The 25,239-nt window shown below is 27.9% G+C and overlaps 1 protein-coding gene across 1 annotated transcript in view; it reads right to left on the bottom strand.

The window, feature by feature from the left end:
* LOC109609359 (serine/threonine-protein phosphatase 2A 56 kDa regulatory subunit epsilon isoform) overlaps positions 1 to 25,239 on the bottom strand; it is a 42,956-nt gene that overhangs the window by 9,234 nt on the left and 8,483 nt on the right. Inside the window, exon 2 of the mRNA XM_020026014.2 lies at positions 9,990 to 10,186. Coding sequence (XP_019881573.1) covers positions 9,990 to 10,186 — 197 coding nt within the window. The remainder of the gene's footprint in view (positions 1 to 9,989; positions 10,187 to 25,239) is intronic.

Consider the following 25,239-nt stretch of genomic DNA (forward strand, 5'->3'; position numbering starts at 1 on the left):
TTTAATATTTTTCTAAACAATTTATAATATCGAGAATCCATAAATAATTAATCATTCATTCGAACCGATTACAATCAATCTTTTAACTCCTTAAAAACCATTCTTATGTCTCAGGAGCCATTTCGTTTATTTATAGATTCATTTGGTCAGCACGATAAAAACAATGACGTCTTGATATTTTTAGTCCGCATGATTCCAACACATAACAATATTGACAGTTCATTAATATTGACCTCACATAAACAGACTTTGCACATACAAATATTTAAATCTATCTGCAATTTATCGCACACATTCAGGCTGATTTTATCTAACAAAGTTGTACCGCTTATTTCGTGGCGATCTATAATTAGCCCATTAATCATTTTATTTGCATTTCTCCGTGTTCGCTACTCAAAAAGTTAAATTCGATAGCGGTCATATAAATTTAAAGTTACTGTTTTCCATACAATATCCATGGTGTTGTAAAATTGCAATGCAAGTTTATACGTGTCCTGAATGAGACTCTCAGCTATTTACTCTAGTTATAACGGGTCCGATTTTCTAAAGGATCGATTTCTTTATGAATAAATGAGTCTTGACCTGATCGAGTATCAAAAATGGATCAGAAATGCGAAAAAACTGTTTTGGATTCAGCCTTTCGTTCTTTTGTATTCTGCGAGATGTGATCGATCGGATGTTTACTTCAGATCACGGGTGTCAATTCTGGGAAACTACATTATTAACGTTCAAATAAAAACACGAAGTTTTCTAAATATGCAAATGATCCAAATATTATTAGGAAACAACATATGCAAAGTTGCACAATAATGCGCGAAGCGGTCACACAAACTTGGAACATTAAAATGCTAATTTAGTTTGTAGTTATGATTGGAAATATATACTGTAAAAATATTGTGTGCAATCTAAATATGATATAACACAAGGGATGATTATTTAAAAATAGTAATTCAACTGACATACACTATGGAAATTACATTATAATGTTTGTATAATCTGTTAATTTGAAGGATTGTTGAAGCATTAGTAAATTATTATTTATAAATAGAACACATAATTACTCCCAGGAAACTATGGGAAAATAATGAACATAAACGCACACACAGTAAAACAAATATAAATTAAAATACAATAAAAAAAATCAACAATAATATTGAGAAGCTTTTAAAATTCATAGCAATAAAAATTGAAATTTTAGACTGACTGTAATATTTTTAGTTAAAAATTATATAATAATAAAACTACACATTTTTAAATTTAAAACTCGAATAAACACAAGAAATTGAAAAATACTGTTCTAAACTTAGTAACACGGATTTTTGTTTTACACAATGAAGGATGTTTTTCTAAACTCATTTGAAAGTACTGTAAAAAACCAAATAAAAATTAAAATAGTTAATAAATTAAAGTTATTTCATAGCAAACAAAAATAAATATTTTAAAGAAGTTAACTAAAATATTTTAGATCATAAAAAAGGTATAATAATAAAAAAAAATAATAAAATTAAGAAAGTAAAAAATATTCCAACCAAAATTTAGTAACAATTTTGGACAGAAAAACATTTGGTTCGTCAGTAAAAGTAAATGAATATAAACTTACATAAAATAAAAATAATATAAATAGTGTCTTTATTTTTTTTATAACCAAGTTTATAGTTAAAACAAAAATATAAAATAATAAAAGTAAATTAAACAAATAAAAAATAATAATTATTAAAATACGGACTTCTAATTTGAAGCCTAAAATAAAACCATAAAAATTGCTTTGTGGCAGAAAATTAATTAATATAAAATCACATAAAAGAAAAAGTAAAATAAAATCTATAAAAATCTACAGAATATTTACCCTTTAAAAAAAGGGTAAATATTAAAAATAAAAAAAAAATATTAAATAATTAAAAAATTCACAACTTTAAAAAATTAAGTTTAAACTAAAATACTATCAAGGAATTAATAAATGTTATCATTTAAAAATATGAATGAGTGCAGCAAAAAAAGGTTAGATAGAAAAAACATATTTGCTACGTTACTGAAAGTAAATGTATATAAATTCAGTAAAGTAAAAATTAAAATAAATTTGATAAAAGGAATAAAAAATTTAGTTAACAAAATGTATAAAATAATATAATCAAATTAACGAAATAAAAATATAATTATTATAAAAATACGGATTTCTAATTTTAAACTTAAAATAAAATAAAAAAGTTAAAAATAGTCTAATTTAAGATTAGTAAAAATTTTTTGATCTAAAAAAATAATCGAGTGAAGCAAACAAAGATGAGTTCAGACATATATAAAAAAGTAATCAAAAGCAAATTAACAAAAATTCTTAAAATAAAATAGAAAAAATATAAAAATTATTAAAACTTTTGTAAATTTTCTGTTAGAAATATAAAATAATTAATAAATTAATTTAAATTTTAGAAAGAATAGATTAAAATAATAAAACCATATTAATTAAATAAAGATACAGATGTTTTAAAATTAAAAATGTGTAATTTTAAATCTAAAATAAAATCAAGCAACTAAAAAATATCCTAAACAAAATTTACTAGAGCGGATACTAATTTCTAAATAAAGAAAAGAACATTTTTCGAAAAATTTTTGTTTTAAAAATATGAATGAGTGCAACAGAAAAAAAAACAGGACGGTTTCCCGGCTGCGAATTACGTACGCAGACAATTACGGAACGCGTAAAGAATGTTGGCACAATTGGAGGTGCGATGAAAAATTGGTGGAAAGTTGACATATAGAAAAACGTATTTGCTTCGTGGCGAAAAGTTGGCAGGTTACCCTAAATCTCTGACTCACTCGTAATTTCACGAAACCAGATTTTTAATGTTAAGGTTTTCGATAGGTTTCCATAATGTGTGTGGCATCGTAAATAACATTTCGTGATAAGCCCTATCAAGTTTTTCCTTATCCGCGTGCACGGTAAACAAACAAATATTGTAACGAGTGGCTCAAAAATACGAATTATTAGTTTTGTTAATTCGGATTACGCAATCGGATGTCGACAATGTTGCAACGATAAATAAAAACGTGTTGCTCCCCTTTGCCGATTAAAATACCTAACGTCGGAATTAATGAGAAATAAATTATGGTGACGCAAATACATCTCCAACTTGTTTGTTTATATTTAAACTTAAGCAGATATATTTTGTTACTACCGATTTTATGTCTGCCAAGTTCTAAATTTCACTCGGACATTATGTTCTTAGGTTTTCCTGTTGCCTCGTTTTTTTTTCCAGATAAAATATGTAAATACGGCACTTGGTAATTTTAATTGCTTCGATCAATTCTGTTTAGTTTACGTATCGATTTTATCGTGGAAAAATTAAAATGTCAATCATGGGGTGCTGAATATGTATGTGGCGCCTCTGTTTACTGAATATATAAATATGTTCGTTCGGCTCCCTCCGTCCTCTTACACTTTGCCGTTGTCGATCCGCTTTTAATCAACAACGCATGTTTCGAAAATTCATTCGGGTTTCCAGGCTTTTTTCCTAGTTGCCATAGAAAACGTTGCTTGTACACGTAGCCATCGTGTTTATAGTGTTGATTAGAAGGGTAATATGAATAGTGTACAGGGCTGAATTTATCTCCTTTGATCAAGCAAAGGTTGGAATGAAATGTGAACAATATCTGTGGGGGCTTTGTTTCAGAAGAAACAAGTTTGTTAAGAATTCTGTCACATACTACTACATTAATATGTAATATTTGTTTGAAATCTGCACATTTATTTATGCCTACTACTTTATTTCTCTTAGTTCATTTATGTTCCACATATTTTTCACGTTTAGTAAAACAATGCCTCGTGTATTTAAAAAATTTAATTATTGTGACCTATAATACGGGAAAATCGCAAAAAGTTATAAGCGAACAGTTTCTTGTATCAAAAACAATTACAATAAAAAGTATCGAGTTTAAGTGTAGAGAATCAAAAACGAGGTGGACAAAACACGAAAAGAAGATTATACGGTCTCATAAAAATGCTTATTAGAAATAATCCAAGGATGTCCTCAATTCAAATTTTAAGAGATTTAGAAGATAAATCAATTAGTTCTAGGACAGTTCAGCGTTGGTTAGAGGAATCCTGTCTTTCAAAAAAGAATCGAAAAGCTTGCATGGCATCGGAACTGAACAGCAAAATATTGAAAAAAAGTATAATTTCGGACGAATCAAAGTTTAATACTTTTGGAAGTGATGGTGGACAGTTTGTTCATCACCCTAAAAACAGTCACTTCATCCAAAATATGTTACAACAACTATTAAACATGGAGGTGGTAGTGCTAGGTTTGGTGTTGTTTTTCCGCTTACGGTATGGGCCCAATTCACAAAATAGAAGACAAAATGGATCGTTTTGTTTATCGTAACATATTAGAAGATGTGATGCTACCTTATTGTGAACGGGAAATGCTGATAAATTTAATATTTCAGCATAACAATCACCCCAAACACACTGGCAAGATTGTTAAAGAATAATTTGTTCAACCAAAAATCAATATTTTAACTGGCCAGCTCAATCTCCCGACCTTAATCCAGTAGAAAACTTATGGGAGATTGTGGATAAGTAGATTAGAGCAAATTGCATCACAAATAAAACAAATTTGTTTGAACAAATCAAAATGTGAACAATATAATCGAGGAAATAATTTCCAATCTAAACTAGTCTATGTCAAAAAGAGGAGGTTATAGCCAATAAGGCATACTGGACGAAATATTAAATATTACGATTTACTTATTTTTTTTATTTTTATGAAGAGTCGCTCTAATTTTGTCGAGATAAAAATAGATTATTTAAGAATCTAGAGAATGTGACCCTCTTACTGATTGATCTTATTTTTACATATTTTAAAGTTAAATTATCTTCAAAATAAATAATTTATAATATTTCAAAAATCGATTATTTATACAGTGGTGATCAAAAGTATGAAATAGTTATTATAAAAATTAATTTTCCATTACAATTCTTTTAAATGAAAAATGAACCTAAGTATGGAATTAGACTATACATACGAAATAAATTTAGAAATAGGGTATTTATTTTATATTTGGTAGCATCACCATTTTGTTTAATTACTTTTCCATGTCACCTGTTTGTCCATTCTTGTTGTATAATTTGCCACAAATGCATTTTGTTGGTGATGTTTTTTGTCGTATTTTTAATTTCACATGTTACCAAAGATGTGCAATTGAATTAAAGGCACTGGAACATTCACCATCTGATTCAAAAATCAATATTTTACAAGTGTTTTGAATTGTTATTTGGTTGAGACTTCAAACTTCACGCTAATTATTTTCAACAAAAGTGCAGCATATAATTTACCAAGATGTCTTTATAGATAAAACGATCCATTTTCTCTTCAATTCCTACTATGGGACCAGTATCAGATGCCGAGAAATATCCCCATACCATGTTGGTTTCACCACAGTGTTTAACTGTTAGTTCTTGGTACTTAAAATTGTGTCTAGTTCCAATTGGGCTCCTTGTTATTGCCTACTATTTAATCCAAACAAGTTATACTTAGTTTCATCGCTGCATAATATTAAATTCCACATGTGTGGGGTCCAGTCCACACCATTTCTGACCAATTCCATTCGTATTTTACGGTTTCGTTTCGATATATGAGGTTTTTCCACAGCTATGCGCCCAAATAGCCACGATTCACATAGCCGACGTCTCACAGTTCGATTAGAAACATCTGTACCAAAATCTTGGGATATTTCCTGGTTGATTTGCATTTATGATTTTGTTGAATTGTTTACCGATATCCGGTAACGTTTTTCAACATTTGAATTTATTCTTGTGTTTACACATTACTCTAAATGCGAAATTCTCTCAAAATTTTTGAAACATTACCTTGACTAATTCTTAAATTTTGCAAAATCTGGCGTTGATTTAGTCCATCAATATGAAATTTTACGATTCGTTTTTCAAGTCTTCTGGTAAATATTTCTTTTTACCCTCCTTTACATACTGAAATAACCAATTTCTTAAAATTATTCCATACTTCTGACCACTACTGTGTATTAATTAATTAAAATTTATTTTATGATGATGATAAATTCGATGAAGAAAATCTTTCAATTTTTTTAAAACACTGGTTATGACAAACCTGAAACCGTTTTGAAAATATCTATGAAACCTGACATTTGGCACAATATGTGCAACTCTTTTATTTCAGATGGAAATCATAATTCAATATGCCTTTAAAATGTCTGAAAAAAAACAAGCTTTTCAAAAACAATTTGTTATTAAATTATGTCTAATTGAAATAATATAATTCCAAATTAATATAGTAATGATTATTAATTTAACTTCTATGAAACACGTAGAAATATTAATTAATTAAATTTACGTATCTTAATGATTCATTTGTTTGTAAATTACGACTTATATAACAACTTTTGAATGAGTGTGCGTAAAGTGGTCTTGATTTTTCACGTTTTTTAAAGACAAAACTCAACTGTTTTCCATTCGAAAAAAAACGGGAAAATTTACCCAGAACACACAGTGCGTCAGATAAATCGTAGGTGAAAAATATTCAATGAACAATTTGTCTAAAAGCCGGTTTGTTTTTAATTCGTCACCCGATCCGAATGTGATCAATTGAATAAGGGCGGGCCGTACGTAAAAGGTGCCCCGTGTATCACTTATTAATTTCCAAACGGGCAATTTAGCATGCGACCCCGGTCCGAAGTGGAATCGATCGGCTCCACGCCACACAACCAATTCGGGAGACTCGTTTTGCAACGTAAAAATCCGTCGTCGATACGGCGACGACAATCGAAATATATATGCTCTGCGGAATTGAAAGGAAGTCTTAGCATGTGGTTTCCAGAGAGCGATAAGAAATTGTTCATTGTTGTTCGATGACTTAAGACCGCTTTAAAGTTTGCAAATACAAATAAAACAAATTTAACAAACGAAGTGAGAAATTTACAACTATTTGGATGATTTTGGAATGGATGAACAACTTTAAGAAAGGAATAATATCAATTCTTGCAGTCTTTCAACATCCAAATGGTAGTGGCTTTAGTATAAAACAATTTAAAACTAAATATTCTTAACCAAAGTAACAGTTATAATTCGGAATCGATTTTAAAACATGTATATTGTATTGTAAACTAAAAATTAAACCATGATTTTATGATTAAATATTGCAATTTCATTTAATTAAACGAGCAAATAAATATAAAATATGGACAAAAATTCGTATATTAATTTTATTTATTTGAACGATAAACAAGTAGAAGTGGGAAATTCAAGTAAAAAATGATACAAAAACAAAATTACACCCACTGCGTCCACCCACAACATAAGCCACCCACTCATTACTTCCCCTTGCAACAATAACAAAAACCGTCACCCCAATTATGCGCAAGCGCCCACCACTACCCCAATTATTTATGTACTAGGAATAAGTAGGTTTATTGTTTTTTTTTTAACCCACATAAAGGGATAGTCAAACACCCGTCGAAAAGAGAATTAACATTTAGTTTAAATCGATACTTGGTAGACCACTTTTAATGTGTATTTCGATACATTAAAGCGGTCATATAAAATAACTAAACCACAATATATTTGTATATTATAATATACATTTGTTTTTATAAAACCTAAATATGAAAACCAATTACAGTATTTTAAAATTAATTATCATAATTTTTATGAATTCCAACATAAACAAGAGAAATATTGTATTTTAATTTGTCAACTAATGAAAATCATGTTAACAATGTACCCCAATTATTTAATTTTATATTTGATTTTAATTACGAAAGTAGATTACAATTTTAAATGTGCAGACAATCGAATTACTGTTTGTATATAAATAATCCTTTATTACACATGTGATTTTAATTCGTAACGTAAATCCAATATAAAATACGTACATAATCTAATAAGAGAGTTTTTATGAAAATATACGGTTTAATTTTATTTTAACCTTAATTTACTTAAATATAATTATACAACTGAAATAATTTTAATAATAATTTTCGTCTATAACTCATTTTGACACTGAATTTAGGAAAAAATTGGTATATGTAAAAAAAGACTACTCAACACTTTCATTGTCAAAAATTAAACAAATATTTATTTATATATAAAGAAGCAGATTCACAAGAAAATGAGTGCTGATTTGTAATATAGCAAAAATGAAAAAAGTCAAATTATATACATTAAATTATATATAAACCATAATTGTTTACTATATTTTTAAAGTAAATCGAAGGAAAATAATGATTGAGGTATTTAAAATAAAGGCAATTTTAAAATTATATTCTTATGAATTTGTTACTTCTGAAATAAAGCTGATGTTCTCATTTGTTGTTTCATTCTATTGAATGCTTTATTTACTTCAGTAGAAATAAATTCATAGAAGTGGATTTTATTTTCATTAAGGATTTGTTTAATACAAAGAACAAATATATTTTGTGAGAATTGTAAACTTTAACTTTATTTTATTATAATTCTCGAATAATTCTTTTTTCAGTTTTTTAGATATAAATTATTACTACTTTATGGCATGTATTGAGTTCTTTATTGTCTATCTTTTGAAGTATAATTCATTAAAATATAAAATGAGGTTGATGTGATCAAGATCACAATATCTAAGGGTAAGTTATATATGTAGATTTAGAATAATTTCTTGGAAAACACGGATAAATAGGAAATAAGGGAAAAAGTAGGTGCAGTAGTATTGGAAAAGAATAAAATAAAAATCTCTTATTTGAGAGACTTTGAAGGCAATTTCTACATTAATATATGTAGAATTGATTTAAAAACTCAATTTTATGAATAATTCATTATAAATCGACATCTTCAGTTTATTAAAATAAAAATAAAAAATATAAAAGCAACGATTAAGGTATTAAAAAAGAATAAGTATGGAATATTTTAATAAGTTTGTGAATTAAAATTATATTCTTATGAATTTATTCATTCTGAAGTAAAGCCATTGTCTGATTTCTGATATATTGTTCACACTTCACTGAATGCTTTACTTGGATCAGTGGAAATAAATTCATAAGAATGTGATATTAGTTTTACTAGGAATTTATTTAGTATAAATGTAATATCTATTCTTATATGAAATTTACGGAATAATTAATTTTATTATAAAATATGTAAAATATTTTTTCTCAGTTTTTGACTAAAAATGTTAAAAATTTAATGACATGAAATTGAATTCTAGATTGTCTATCTTAAGAATTATTATTCATTGAAATAAATAACTGAGATGTTTTGAGTCTAAGTGGACCACATTTCTAGAGAAAAGTTTATATTTGCAGGTTTAGAATAGTTTGTTGGGAAACCGTAGTAAATAGGAAATACGGGAAAATGTAGGTGCTCAAATAATCGATAAATAAAATAAAATAACGTCATTTGGGAGAGTTTGAAGCCAGTTTCTACATTATTTGAAAACTCGATTTGAAATATAAAGATCGATTTTATACATAATTCATTAGATCGGCATCTTCAGTTTTCCACAATAAAGTAAAAAACGAGAAAACTGATAAAGGTAATAGAAAAAGAATAAGTGCAAATTTCAAACAGTTCAGTCAGTGTCAGAACTAAAATTACGTCCTTACAAATTTATTTCGTGAGAGATAAAGAATGTGATATTAATTTTACCAAAGATTTATTACTACAAAGGGAAAATTTTGTACGAATTTTTTTATGAACTTATTTTGAGACGTGAAATTGAAAGGACAATTTATTTTTCATAAACAACCCCCTAATTAATTACTCTCAACAATTCACTATAAAGTAGAATGACACAAAAAACGATTTTTATTACATTCATCGCCTATCTTTCGAAGTATCCAAAACTAAGTGGGCCACATTCTCTAGGTGTAAATGTTTATGTGGGTTTAGATTAGTTTGTTGGGCAACAGTGTTAAACAGGAAATAGTGGAAAGAAGCAGGTGCGAACGGTTCGATAATTTATTTCCCGTACGCGGCGTCGATCATCACTTACCATTTTTATAATTTCGGGGTAAACGGGCTCGGTGAGGACGCCTCGTCCGCCCGTTATATAGTCGACTAAATCGTTGAGTGAAGTGCGCTTCACCTCCTTGCCCTTAAGGTCCGCCACCGGGTCCATAAAGTCGAATGGCACACAACATTGTCTCAGCTTACGGATGAACAGTTCCTCCTGTTCCGAAGCCGGCACGTCTGGAAAATAAAAAAAAAGAGGAAATTAATTAATTTTTTTCCCCCATTTTTTTTTTCTCTATTCGTTTTTAATTAACGCGAACACACAAAAGAATCGCAATTATCCGGCGTGGAGAGAGAGTGACCTTTCGCTGAACAAACAACGAATTATGTCCGAACGAATTGTTAAGTTGGAGTTAATGTACCAATCAATTAGGCTTCCGCTAATTCACAAAAATTACGTCTGGCTGATAGATCGTAAAACTAACACATACACACGATATTTGATCGATAATTGGTTTCTTAAACTGAATCTCGTCGGCCGGTTCCTGTTTGTGTACGCAATCTTAGCCGTTCTTGATACAAAAGATGCCATTGATCTATTTGTGAAGGGGATTATGCAACGAGATTCTGTAATTAATTACATGTACAAGGCTGGATGGATGGATTATTATCGTTCGCATCGCCGACACATTTAATCTAATCAATGCGCGGAGCAAAATTTCGGAGAATTTGCTGCGCTCGTGAATATCGAAATTCGAAAATAGATTTACTTTTATCGTTTCGTTACATTTAAAATTGTTAATTTCACACTCATTATTCTGGCGCTGTTTGTTTTTGTAATTAATACCGGGCATCGTTTAATTTGCAATGGAAATTACGGCGATTCATTTGTAATTTAAATGTTCGATGACTTCTATTATTTAGCAGTAACCTTTTTAATAAATGCACGGACCAATCGTCCGATGGCCGTTTATAAATATCTAACAGAATTTGTTCGTTCTCAATGTTGTAAAGTAGTTTGTACAATTGTATTACAGTACTTGCGAAACTTCCGTAACTGGATCTGGTTTTTTCTTTGCAACTTTGCATACGATGTGGCTCATCCCTGTGTTTTTTATGCAAATAGAATTTAGTGAATAACGAATCAAAAGACGATCAAGAAAGAACCCCCTCATTTTATTTTTTTACAGTCTAAATGTTTGAGAAATGGATTAGTTCTCCATTGAATTGAACAAAATGGATACGTATTAAATTTTAAAAAGAAACATCCTGCACATTATGACAGAGTAAATATATTTCTTCCAGTCAACTGAGGTTAAGAATAAACTGTTCAGTTCTGGCACTTTTCTTAATTTGTAATAAAGAAAATTAAATAGTCTTGTTACAATATATGAATGTTTTCATTAAATCCAATGTTTTGATTCAAAACTTTTAAATGATATGAGAAAGTGACACTTCTGTTACATAAAGATAACAACTACTTACTAGTAGCATTGATTTCACAATTTAATATTGTATGATTAAAATTAAATAACAGCATGTCCTCAATAATTGTCACTGTAATTTATGTTTGTCATTATGTTAATAATCATTTTTATCATAGCACAAAGTTTATTTCGTTGTTCCGTAAAAACTTTTGTATACAATTTATATAAGAAACATACTTTATAAAACAGAATTTGGCTAACTAATGTGAGATTCGTGTTCCGTTGATAATCAAATTGAAATTATCATTTGATAATTGTATCAAGATTGGTCTCAAAGTTCGTTCAAAAAACTTAAAAAATGGCGCTTCAAATAAAACTCGTTTGTTAATAAAAAATACATAAATTAAATATAAAAATAAAGATAGATATAGTACTAAATATGCAAATTTTTACACATAACGTCAGTAAATTTATGTTTATTATTATGGCGATAATCATTCATGACGCAAAATTTCTTTCGTAGTTTGTTAAAAACATGAGGTATCATTTAATTTATGCCTTGATGATTATCAAATGATAATTATGAATTGATAATTGTATCAGAATTGATCAAGTATTTTTATACTCTCTCAAAAGATACAAAATAATAGCAACAATATCAATTTTTAGAAGCCTTGTTACAATTTATAAATGTGTTTATATTCAATCCAACGTAATGTTTCAAAACTTATAAATGATTTGAGAAAGTGACAGACACTTCTGTAAAAAATAAACGAAACAAATACCATTAGCGTTAATTTTACAATTTAACAATGTAAATATGATTAAAATTAATTAACGCTATAGCCCAAAGAATTATCAGTAAAATTTCCTTGTTCATTCATTAAGAACATGATTATATTATATAAGAAAAATATTAAGAATTCGATGGATTATCGTAATACATATGCCTTCATAATTCTAAATTTATAATTATCACCTGATGATTACATTGATCAAAATTATCATAATTTCACAAAATATCTAAAATAATAGCAACAATTTAGAAATCTTGTTACAACATATGTGTTTTAATTCTACCAAACATTATGAATCAATACATTAAATTGATATCTAAAACATATTTAATTATAATTCGATAAATTATGGTGATATTTGATAAATTTAAAGTTATAATTATCAGTTGATAATTATATCAAGATTGACAATAATTTCACAAAAAACTAAAATAATAGCAGTAATATATATTATCTTAAAAATCTTTTTACAACATAAAAATGTTTTAATTTCACCATCCAACCACCATCAAAACTTTAAAATGATGTATAAAAAATATTTAGTTAATATAAAAATCGATTAATTATGGTGATATTTATGCCTTGATAATTCTAAAGTTATTATCATTTGATAATTATATCAATATTGATCACAATTTCACAAAAATCTAAAATAATAGCAATAATATAGATTACTTTTGAAATCCTGTTGCAATATATAAATGTGTTTTAATTTTACCAAAAGTTATAAATCAAAACGTTAAATTGATGTATAAAAAATATTTAATTAATAAGGAATTCGATGGACTATGGTGATCTTTATGCCTTGATAATTCTAAAGTTATAATTATCAGTTAATGATATCAAGATTGATCAAGAATTATCATAATTTCACAAAAAATCTAAAATAATAGCAGTATATAGATTATTTTAGAAACCTATTTACAACATGTTTACCAAACGTTGTAAATAAAAACTTTAAAATGTAAAAAACATATTTAATTATACGAATAAAAAGTAACATTGTTATGTAAACAAAAGTTTATTTATATTAAAAAAGGACTATTTACACTTACATTTAAAACACTTACACAACAACTGAATATTAAATGTAGAGGATGCATGCAATTTACATCTGCATATCTCGCGTCTAAAATAACGTTATCAGTCAAACCTGTTACCTTATAATATTAAATAGACATTTTATCTAAATGGAAATTAAATTTTGTTCAATTTCTAAAGGAATTTACAGCAAAAATGTAATAATTCAAGTAATCAAATAACTATTCCATCAATATAAAAGTGCGCAAGTTAAATTAGGAAAATTAACGACTTGCTCATCATCACGTTCGTAGTGATAAATACATGCAAGTTTGAAGGCATCAAGTTAAGGTCACACACATACACACATTGAAAAAGGTTAAAACAATTGTGCCTAGGACAATGAAGAAACAGAATCTACCCATTTGTTAATCGACTTCAATTTGTAAATTACAAAATTAAACAAATCAAACCGTCGAAGGCAATTAGAACGATCCGAATCGCATAAATACAAATACAAGGTCCGCGTATTTTTTTGGCCATGTGCAATATCGACGCGCGGCGCCGAACTAATAACTATTTAAATTGTTGTTCAGTATTAAATTGCCGTTGCATTTCGAATCGGAACGAAATGTGTCACCGGTTCATTACACGTTTCATAATTTATTATTGTTGTGCGCATAGAATATAAATCGGGGCAAAAGTGTCCCGGCTCTTTTATATTTATTATTTAAAAATTATTATTTACTGCACTTTATAGTCTGCCACGGTTAATCAAGACCGCAATAAACCGAAACGAAGGCTAAAGTGCAATAAAAAACTTTTTTAATCGTCCCCAAATGAACGTTCGCGTGAATTTATGCCCCCCCGTTGTTAGAAATAAAGAGCCGACGTCGGGGCTTTGTGCCGTTATAAGTTTTGTTTGGTGCATGACGTCTTGACTTTTATTTGGTATAAAAGGCGAGAGAAATTTAGCGAGTGACGTAAATGAATACTCATTGCGTTCATTTTTATCCGTTTGTTACGCTCACGTTTCCAAATTGTGTTGTTGACGGGTTTCAGATGGGAACACCCCCGTAACCGTTTTGTTTACGGTTCGATTTTAATGATTGACAATTTTTAAAACACGTATCATTAAAGTATAGATTTTGAGATTATTCCTGTATGAAATTGTTGTATTTCCATGTTTAATTTATGGATTTTTTATTAACTAAGGTTCCTCTCATTTGAATTTTTGAACACACCTGTTTTTTATACATTTTGGGATATGCAAAGTCTTAATTAATCTTGTTATAATCATCAATCCTCAATGAACGAGCCATAAATATTTTTCCTAGATATCATTATAAAGTTTTATTAAAGTATACCTTGATAATTATCAAGTGATATTATCTTTATATATAATAATAATATATTTACGTCTTGATGATTATCAAGTGATAACATGTTGGTACTTGTAATAGATATGCATTAATATTTATCAAATTATGATATCTTGATATTTATAATAGTTATACTTTGGAAATTATTAAGTGATAATATATTGATATTGATAAGATAATTCCCAATTCACAAACATAAAATACGGATAAACATTTTTGTCTTCACCAAAATTTGTCCAAAATACCTTTAGAAATAGAAGTTTGTCAAGTAAGCAAAATTTCTTTAAAATAAACAAAAAATAGCTTTATCTTGATTCTTATAATGATTTTTGATAATCGTAAAGTGATAACATTTTGATCCTTATAATAACATTAAATTTTTGATAATCGTCAAATGATAATACCTTGATCATTATCATGCTATTCATGTCTTAATGTGACTTATGATGATATTTATGTTTTAATACGTATCAAGAAATAATATCTTAATGCTTATCATAATATTTATGTCTTGATAATTAATATTTGTCTTAATGGTTATCAAGTGATAATATCTTGATACTTACCACATTTACACCTTGATAATTCTTAAGTATTAATTAGCAATTTACTAACAAAAAAGACTGGTCAACATTTTTTATATTCGCCAAAATTTGTCCAAAAAAACTCCAGGAAGAGTAGTTTCTTTACTAAGCAAAAATTATTTAAAATAAACAAAATAATAGTTTTATCTTGATCTATATTATAATATTTAATTCTTAATGATCGTTAAATTGTAATATGCTGATCCTTATCATGATATTTATGGTTCGATAATTATTAAGTAATACTCATACTCATCTTAACATAATAATATATATTTTTGATGATAATTTCTTCATATTGACATATTTATTATTTGATATTTATCAACTGATGATATCTTGATATATATCGTATTTATATCATGATAATTATCAAATGATAATTACTAATTGACAAATAAAAAAGTCTGATCAAGATTGGTATTTGTCTGAAATACCTCCAATTATTTAAGAAAAAATTCTTTAAAATAAACCAAATAATAGTTTTGAATATATCAAATGTTGACAAATCTACGTAGTTTACAATTTAGAATTCTAGTTACAATAAATAAATGTGCCGTGATTTAATTCAATGTTTTGATTAAAAACTTTTAAATGATATCAGAAAGCCACACATCTGTCACATAAAGATAACAACTACTACTAGCATTGATTTCTCAATTTAATATTGTAAAGTATGATTGAAATTAAATAACAGCTGTCCTTAATAATTGTCACCATAATTTATGTTTGCCAGTAATAACTTTTGTCGTGGCAAGAAGTTCCTTTTGTTGTTAATTAAAAATTTGTATGTAATTTAAGAAAAATATTAATTATATTTAATACATGGTCCACTGATAATTATAGTGGTAATTATGCTTTGATAATTATACCAACATGAATAACCTATATTATCTCGAAATGGTATTTGTTAAAAATAAAATCAAATCAAACCGAATAAATGATATTAAAAAATACGTAAATTAAACATAAAATGTTTATGCAGTTCCATCCAAACATAAAATATTCGCTCAATAAAAAATCTAGGGTAGTTTACACAGAGAAATATTTGAACAACATTTTCCATAGCTTTTATAGCGAAACATTACAACAACGTTACAAAGTTCAACCATTGAAAAAGTTGTTTAAATTATTTTATTTTATTTTGCTAGAAAATAGTTTTTTATTAATGAGACTGTAGATGATTTAAGGATTATCTAAATTATTTGAACTAAACAAATTAGTTATTATTATATTTTTTATAAACCTAATTAAATATAAAGCAAACAAGTGTCTCCAGTTGATAAAATATTCACCATATATTTCAACAACTTATTTTTCCTTGTACTTTTGTTCTATTTGCAGCTTACAGGACATAACACTTAGTACAAGTTGTAAGTAAGATGATGACTAACTGAAACTCCTGCCTTGTTGCTAGTTTTCTCGTCGCCACTCGATCGATTCCCCAATACAAATACCAATCAAAAAGTTTTCAAGATGTGCACGCAAAAATTGTTTAAAACCTCTTACCTAACAAGCAAGGCAACATTTCCTTAAGGAATTTATTAGACTCGAATTGATTAAACCTGGGAAATTGTTTACCTTATTAATGGTCGGCCGATTGTTAAAAAAAAACTAAAATACGGTATAGTTTATACATAAATTAGATAGAGTTAGATCAGCATTTAAACATAGAATTAAATTTTATAAATTTATAAAGTTTATGCACTGGAAATAATATTAATTGGCTACACCAGCATATAACGAATATATTGAAATAAAAATAATTTCCAAATAAGGTAAATGTATAAATTATATAGTTAAAATTGACAAAAAGTTTTTCAAATAATTTTATTAAATTAATAAAAATTGGGTGGTAAATATTGATACAGTAAAATATAGACAATATATATCAATTATTATTAGTTATTTATGTATATATTGATTTTACATGTGGAAGAAAAAAATTTATTGTGTTACCATAATACACGAGAGCCAAAAATACATTACCTGACGTAAGGACCTCTGTTTAAAATAAAAAAATTGAAGGAAAATATAAATCTTAAAATGTTAAGTCTCAAATTTCAAGACGCTACATTAATTTGTATTTATTTGACGACCATCAAGTAGTAGACATTATCGATTAATATTGTAAACATAGAAAAAGTTGGTCATAGTTATGTAATTCAATACCTTCATTGAAAGGTCTCAGTCCGCCTAATCTCGAGGTCGAATTGGACTCCACTCTGTGGAGCCCGCTCCTTCATTTACAACAGTCAAATAACGGGTGTCACAGTTCAAATCGGTACGAACCAATTAACAGATCCTTTTTTATTCACAAAAAAAATTGTGTCGGGATCAAACGTCTGGATTGCGACGTTCGTTTCCTTCCATCAAAGACGAGCTGGACCGGGGGCACTTAATAAACATCGACGGCGACCGATTATTTGTAACCGGTCGGCAATTACGTCGGAGATAGCATCGGCAAATGACCGACCCATATTGCGAATATTCCACTTAATTACCTCAATTACGCGCGCCGGTGTTATTAAGTTTCAGACGCGAGCCGTTCGCTCTCCCGAGGTTGCGCCCCATTTTTTTTTTCATTCGTTTTCCTCCTCGTTTTATTTTTTTTTTTTTTTTTTGTACCGACAGCGAGAAATTTAATCTCGTACTACTTCCGATGCGCCGCATCCTGTCCAGATGTAATACACCATGCCGCCTCTCAACCGGTCGCAATTTTATTGCAATTTTTCGAACGTTTCAAACGATGGGACTCTCGCTTTTTTACCTTTTGACGGTTTCGAAACGTTTCTCCGCGGAGTGATCATCTGGCTGGCGTCTCGTTTAGCATTTTAATTTAATTCTGTCGCAAGTCGTTGGAGGCTATACGATGTTTGTTCTTTTGTAAAATCTAGGCCCCGAGTAACGGCCATTTTTTACTAAATAGAATAAAATAATATAAAATATATAAAGTTACCAAAAATATACATCGCGAATGGTACTAATTAGCAACAAAAGCATGAAAGAAATATATTAAAATAAAACTAAATTACACAGTACAAAGTAAATGTAGAAATTACACAGTATAATGTAAAAATTTAAAAAGAAAAAATTAACAATAACACATTCCTCATTATTCACGTCTCAAAGGGTTTTTGTAAAAGAGGAATTCCCACAGGCCGAATGTTAAACATGTTTTATAAAAATATTATAAAATGAGATACAATAGTGCCCACCTTACTCATAGCAATGTATTAAAATATGAGCTGCTCTACTTGAAGCGGATGCCAGTCCCTATAATGTATTGTTTTTTCCGTTATTGTTGTGCCTTCTATGAAACTGGTCAATCTAATTGTTCTTTAAAAAACTACATCAAAAGACAACTTTTTACTTTATGGTTTTTTATTGCTCTTTGCAAATTTAAGTCGATTATTCACTATCCATCTTTTGCTTATTATAATTTAATTATTGGTCGAAGTGAAACTGTAAGAAAAATTATAATTCAGAGCTACCAAAACCAAAAGAAACATGAAGAGATGGCTAAAACTTTGCGTCCAATTAAGTCGATTGATTCCCGTATTATTAAAAAATTAAGAGAAATTGACAAACTGGTAACTACGAAAAAATTTGTCTGAGTACGAAAAACTGGAAAAAAATTGATAACTGGATAATTCGAATGTCAAGAAACAATCCAACTGAACTGAAATGGGAACTGGGAATAAATATACAACTTGAATTGGTGTGAAGTTCGTTTCAATTTATATAATCTATCGTATATTTCACAAACATGATGTTTGGAGATTGTCAAAAACATCGATACTTTGATCTTTTAACCAATATGTCTGTTTGGGATTGTTATCATGTTAAAACATTTCTTAATGACATCGTTTCTTCAATATATTGAAGCAAATTGTAAATAAACCCCTCCACATGATAAAAGTGACTTACGCTTATAAAGAAGCACGCACCTCTTATTGACCCACCATCGTGTTTCACAATGGAAATAACAAACTTTTTTTATACTCTCATAGAACGTCTTAACATAAACAAGACCGTCACTTTTAAACAAATTAAATTTAGACTCATCACTAAAAATTATACGGCCACATTGTTCAGTGAACGCTCCTGAGGAAATCGAAAATCGAATAGGAAACTCTTGGTAGAAAGCAGGGTCTTTTTCCAGGTCTGCGGCCAAACAAACCCCTATTCACTAACCTTCTTCTCACAGTCCTTGAACTAATTTACCCTGTTTCTTCCAGGTTGGTTTCAATTTGAGTGGATGATAAGAATTGATTATTTTTTGATGTTATTATCCAGTTATTGATTATCTTTGAAGTCCTTCGAACTATAGTAGTACATAGTTTTGGCAGCTACCACTTAACTTTTTTAAGGGTTATGATAGTTTTATTATGAAACTTTACTAAATAATTATAATCGAAACTGAATTGGTCCATCAAAAAGTAAAACAACTTTATATATAATAGAATTATAATCAACAGATGTATCTTATAGTGGACAAAACAATAACAACAACAAAATAAAAACAGTAAATATTATATATTTGTATACAACTCAGGTAGTATAGTTCTTATTTTTAATATACAGGGTGTCCCCGAATGGTCTTTACAGAATTATACCACAAGACGGCAAATTTAATATTTTTTGATCAATTAGGCATATAAATTTGTATCAGTTGCAAATACACTCGATAGTGATTTAATCAAGAAATTATCAGTAATCAGTAAAATATCACATGTAATATAAACAAACACATTAAAGTAAAATATAAAAAACAGTAACACTAAGAAAAGCCAACGAACCTGAGTGCCAAGACGGAGAAGTTTAGGATGGCTTTCGAATTTGTAATTTTTACGTGTGAAAAATTTAAAATCGTCCAGAGTCCTCCTAATGATCAAAGTTTTCGTTTGTAAAAGTTGTGATCTCCTGGGGGGAAGCAGTGTTATCATAACAAAAGATGGTATTACAGTTACAGGATCTTGAAACGATTAATCAATGTTTCCAAAATCCAAGTAACTCTATAAATCCGTATTTAATAAATAGAACTTGTTGAATATATTAGTGAAAAAGAGAGAATTATTTACGGAGCTTGCACAACACCTTACAAAGTCAAAAATTTTCAGTAGTATATGGAAGCAATCCAATAAAAAAGGGAAAAAATTTAACAAATTATAAAATATCAGAATTTATGACATCCTAATTAATTAATTGAAATGAAAATATTTTTTATCACCAATCCATTAAAAGTATTAATTACAAATCACAATTATTCTGCATGATGTTTTTGAATTACTTTCTAATAATTTGCAAACCAATCGAAAACTAAAACTAACCGCTAATTATATCCAAACTAATTGTGATTTCAGAAACAAAGTCAGTTTTTTTCAACACAAAGGAACTAATTGGTAATTAATTCCAAACGAATTTCTGTCTAAAAAATACCGTGGTTCAAAAAAGTTTTTATACGATGTTTTGTTAACTGGAGATAAATTTGTTTTGCAAACTTGAGAAAAGTTTGTCTAAATAACAAAACTAAATAAAGAATCGGATTGTGCTTATTAGCTGGTATTTAATTAGCAATTAATTCGTGTATTTCTTTTTATCTGGGAGTTGTTTTGTTAAACTTATCTAAGGTTAGCAAAATATCGTGTAAAAATATATTTTTTATTTTTATTCCAATTAATTAGCAATTAAATTTTGTCGATTGTTTTAAAACCTCAATACATATGAAAGATAGGATAAAGTAATAACAATAAGTTAGTGAGACTGATAATATTTAAATTCAGCATTATCAAAAACAAGTGTGTAGAAAATTTCATAAAAATTCTGGAATGCTTTATCTAAATCTCTATCAACATTTTTGTATATTCAACAACATTAAAGATAAAACACAAAAGTCCAATTTAAAAAAAAAATGTTGTGCAACTCTCTTTTGTGTTAATTTTATAAATAGTTCATTATTAATTTCACTTTTATTCTGTTTTAGAGGACTCCGACATTAATTTGTTGCTAAGTGAGTTTGATGGAGGTCGAATAACTGGCTCAAAAGAGGCAAGAATTTTGTGGAAATTACAAATTAGATGAATCGGAGTTGAAGCAATGTCTGGAACTGTTTGGAATCGTAGTCTGAAGAAGGTCGTAAAGTTCAGAAGACGTTTAGAAGCGACAAATGAACGTGACTCGTGTAATTATCTACCAGTTTACAGAAGAAGGAAGGGTCCTTTAAAATCCAGTTTTCCAACAAGATAATTGTCGACCTCATCATGTTAGGGTTATTTTAGAATGAGGTACTTCAAAACGAAATTGACCATCTCATTAGATTAATGCCAAAACGAGTCAGTGGATCATCGACTCAATATTAATTTAACAAATATACCTATCAATATGTTTAATATTTTTGTATAAATCAATCTGATTACTGTGTTTTATTTTCTATGCCACTGTGCTATATAAAATATATGTTGCTAAAACATTTTATCAGTGGAATTTTTTGCACATACGGAGTGTCCCATATTTTAATATCTCTGACTGTTTCTAAAATAGCAACATATGACATTTGGCATAAAAATATAACCATTTTTCAATCGAAACATTGGATGGGGCATTTTTAATTAAACAAATAAATTTCCCAATAAATTTAACACCCTTCAAAATGGGTGCATAGATATTTTTACTGTCCAGTCTTCGTGATAATTTATTAAAATCAGAGTCAGATCTAAAACATGATCAGCTTTAAAAACGCCACAAAAAGGAAAACACTTGTTGCTAAAAAGCCACGAAAACAATTTATCGCGTATCAGGTTTCCCCAGTGGTCCGCACGCAAAATGGCCGTAACAATGAAACGAAACGCAACGAAAATTGGTTTTGCATCCATAATTGTTGCACCCGGCAAAATACAAACATGGACACGCGGTCATGGGACAAAATCAATATTGGCGAAACGACACCGGCGAGCATTCGGCATCCGTGAAGGTTGCCGAGGTAATCTAAGACGGGGAAACTGGGGAGTTATCTTCCCGCTGGGCGCGTATCTTTTTTCGGGCCGCGGGCGCTTTCAATTACCGTCGCCAATGTCTCGGTCTCGTTTATCCGTTGCAGTTACGCTTCTGGATGTCCGCCCTGATTATTTTACCTGCGACCGTGTTGTAATAAACTGCGATCGTATGATGGTCGCATGACGGTTTTTGATGCGACTAATTTTCGATGATTTGAAAGGTTCACAATGTAAAATGCGGAGGCGTGCGATCGAACATGGCGGTAACCAATTTACTCTAGGAAAATCTTTACTTTGTGACTTATTGAACAGTTCGTATAGAACTTTGTACCCGTTCGTCCAATTTGACACAGAATTTCGAATCAATCAATTCAATCATCTAACTTTTTATTGGACTAAATATTTTAATTATTGTGGGATGAAAATATTGTTTAATTTTCGATATTGATCATCTAAATTGCGTTGTTCTCAAAATTTTAAGTTCCCAAACAAATCAGCTACTTTGGAAATTAAAAACTCCTTCAATTTTGATAATTCTAAAAAATGACAAAGGAATTCATGTTGAAATGCTAAGAATTAATTATGTAACAAATTAAAATCGTACAGTCTCACAGCAGTAAACGTCTGAAAAACTTTTTATTTTCGATAATTTCTGGTCATATATTTTAAATGTGATTTATTAGTTATTAATAAACTAAATGAATATTTAATTTCACTAACCCAATTAAAAATTAGTATATTCTAAATATTTTTAATATAACGACTAATTTATTTGTACTGAAATCTTAAATTTAAAACTTTGTAACAAATTTTAACAACAAATTAAAAATAACAATATTTTCTGGTTTAGATAATTCGTGACCGCATTTTTTAACTGTGACTTATTACTTATAAATATAAACTGATATAAGTAAATTGATAATACGATGAATACTCAACAAAATTAATATATTTTATTATACATATTTCGGATATGTCTACAATTTTTTTATAAGTTAAAGTCGACAATAACGTGTGATGTAGTACATCGTTAATACAGAAATTTAAAAAATATCAATTTTTGTAGTAAATTTTAATAAAAAAGAAAATAAATTTTACTTCAGATAATTCCTGACAACATTTTTTAATTCTGATTTATTATTTATTAATATAAACGATGATTACTCAACAAAATTATATTCACTAAATGAATATTTTATTTACATAACAAAATTGTTGAATCTAAATATTTCTTTTTATAGTTAAAAATCGACAATAACTTGTGATATATTATACCAATCATAATGACATCTTCAAATTTAAATTTTCGTAGAAAATATTAACACACTATAGGCGGGCAGCAAAATAGTCCAAACTAAGTTGTTGAATGATAACGAAAAATAAGAGATAATTCTTTCAGTTCTGTATGTAAACCAATGGAGTAAAATTATCTCACCCCGCTTTTGAAGTAAGTACATTCAAAAATGTAAAAATTACCCGGCCCGCTAACAATCAACAGTTCTTGAGATGGGTATTTTTACCCGACCCGCTTATAGTGTGTTAATATAAAATGAAAAATATTTCATGATCTTTTTTACTTCAAATAACTCCTGACTGTCATTTTTTAACTCTGACATTATTAATAACCCAAAGGAATTAAATTCAAAAAAATGAATATTGTATTTAGTCAATTCCAAAAAAAAATTGATTGATTTTAAATATTTTTATATCCATTAATTTCTTTTTATGTGTTAAAAATCGATAAAAATATTTGATATAGTAACATATATAATAATGCATAATGAAATATTCAAAATTAAATTTTTGTAGTAAATTTTAATTAAAATTGACAATTTTTTTACTTCAGTTAATTCTGACCATATTTTTTAAATCTGATTTATTATTTATTAATATAAACTAATTTAAGTAAACTAATAATACGATGAATACTAAATAAATTAAATTTCCTAAATTGAATATTGTATTTGGTTAATTCCATAAAAAATATCTAGTCTAAATATTTTTATACGTCCACTAATTTCTTTTTACTGTTAAAAATCTGTGAAAAACGTTTGATATAGTAATCAATCATAATTAAATCAAATTTAAATTTTTATAGCAAACTTTAATATAAAATGAAAAATATCATAGTTTTTTTTTTACTTCAGATAATTCCTGACCACATTTTTTAATTCTGATTTATTATTTATTAATATAAACTGATTTAGTAATACGATGAATACTTGAATAAATTAAATTCACTAAATGAATACTGTATTTAGTTAATTCCATAAAAGAATTATTTATTCTAAATATTTTTATACATCTACTAATTTCTTTTTAAAGTTAAAAATCGACAAAAATGTTGATTTAAGTAAACTGATAAATACCCAAATAAAAGAATTCAGTTAATTCAATAAAATAATTATTAATTTTAATATTTCTCATACGCCTACAAATTTCTTTTTACAATTAAAAGTCGATAAAAATTTTTGATAAAAAATGAAAAATATCAATCTTTTTTACTTCAGATAATTCCTGACCGCATGAATACTCAGCAAAATTAAATATAATATGAAAAACGTAATTCATTCATTCTATATAAAGAATTTGTTGATTCGAAATATTTCAAATTCCCTTACTTGTTTAATACTATTAAAAATCGATGATAAGTTTAATTTTATAAACTACGAACGGTGAATTTTTCGTATATTTTTATATATTTAACTAAATACTAAATAATAGAAACTCTCCAGTTTAATCAAAAAAACTTTTCTGTAAGTTTTGCAATAGTATAATTAAAATCAACTTTTATGTTGTTTAAAAACTTAATCTCATTATTATAAAACTCAGATTTATTAAAAAATAAATGTTAACTTAGCTGGGTCAACTAATATAATTATAAATGAAGAAAAAACAATATTTTATTATAATATTTTAGAAAATGTTTTTCTTTGAGAGTTAAAACAGAGCGACACAAAGTAACAATTAGTAGATTTTTATTTTTATTATAAAATCTTAAATATTATTTTACTTACAAAGAAATTGGCTCTGCGCACACATATTTTTTTAACCATGTCGAATTTTACCTTTATAATACGACACA

The sequence above is a fragment of the Aethina tumida genome, chromosome 1 (assembly GCF_024364675.1).
Source record: "Aethina tumida isolate Nest 87 chromosome 1, icAetTumi1.1, whole genome shotgun sequence".
Lineage (NCBI taxonomy): Eukaryota > Metazoa > Arthropoda > Insecta > Coleoptera > Nitidulidae > Aethina > Aethina tumida.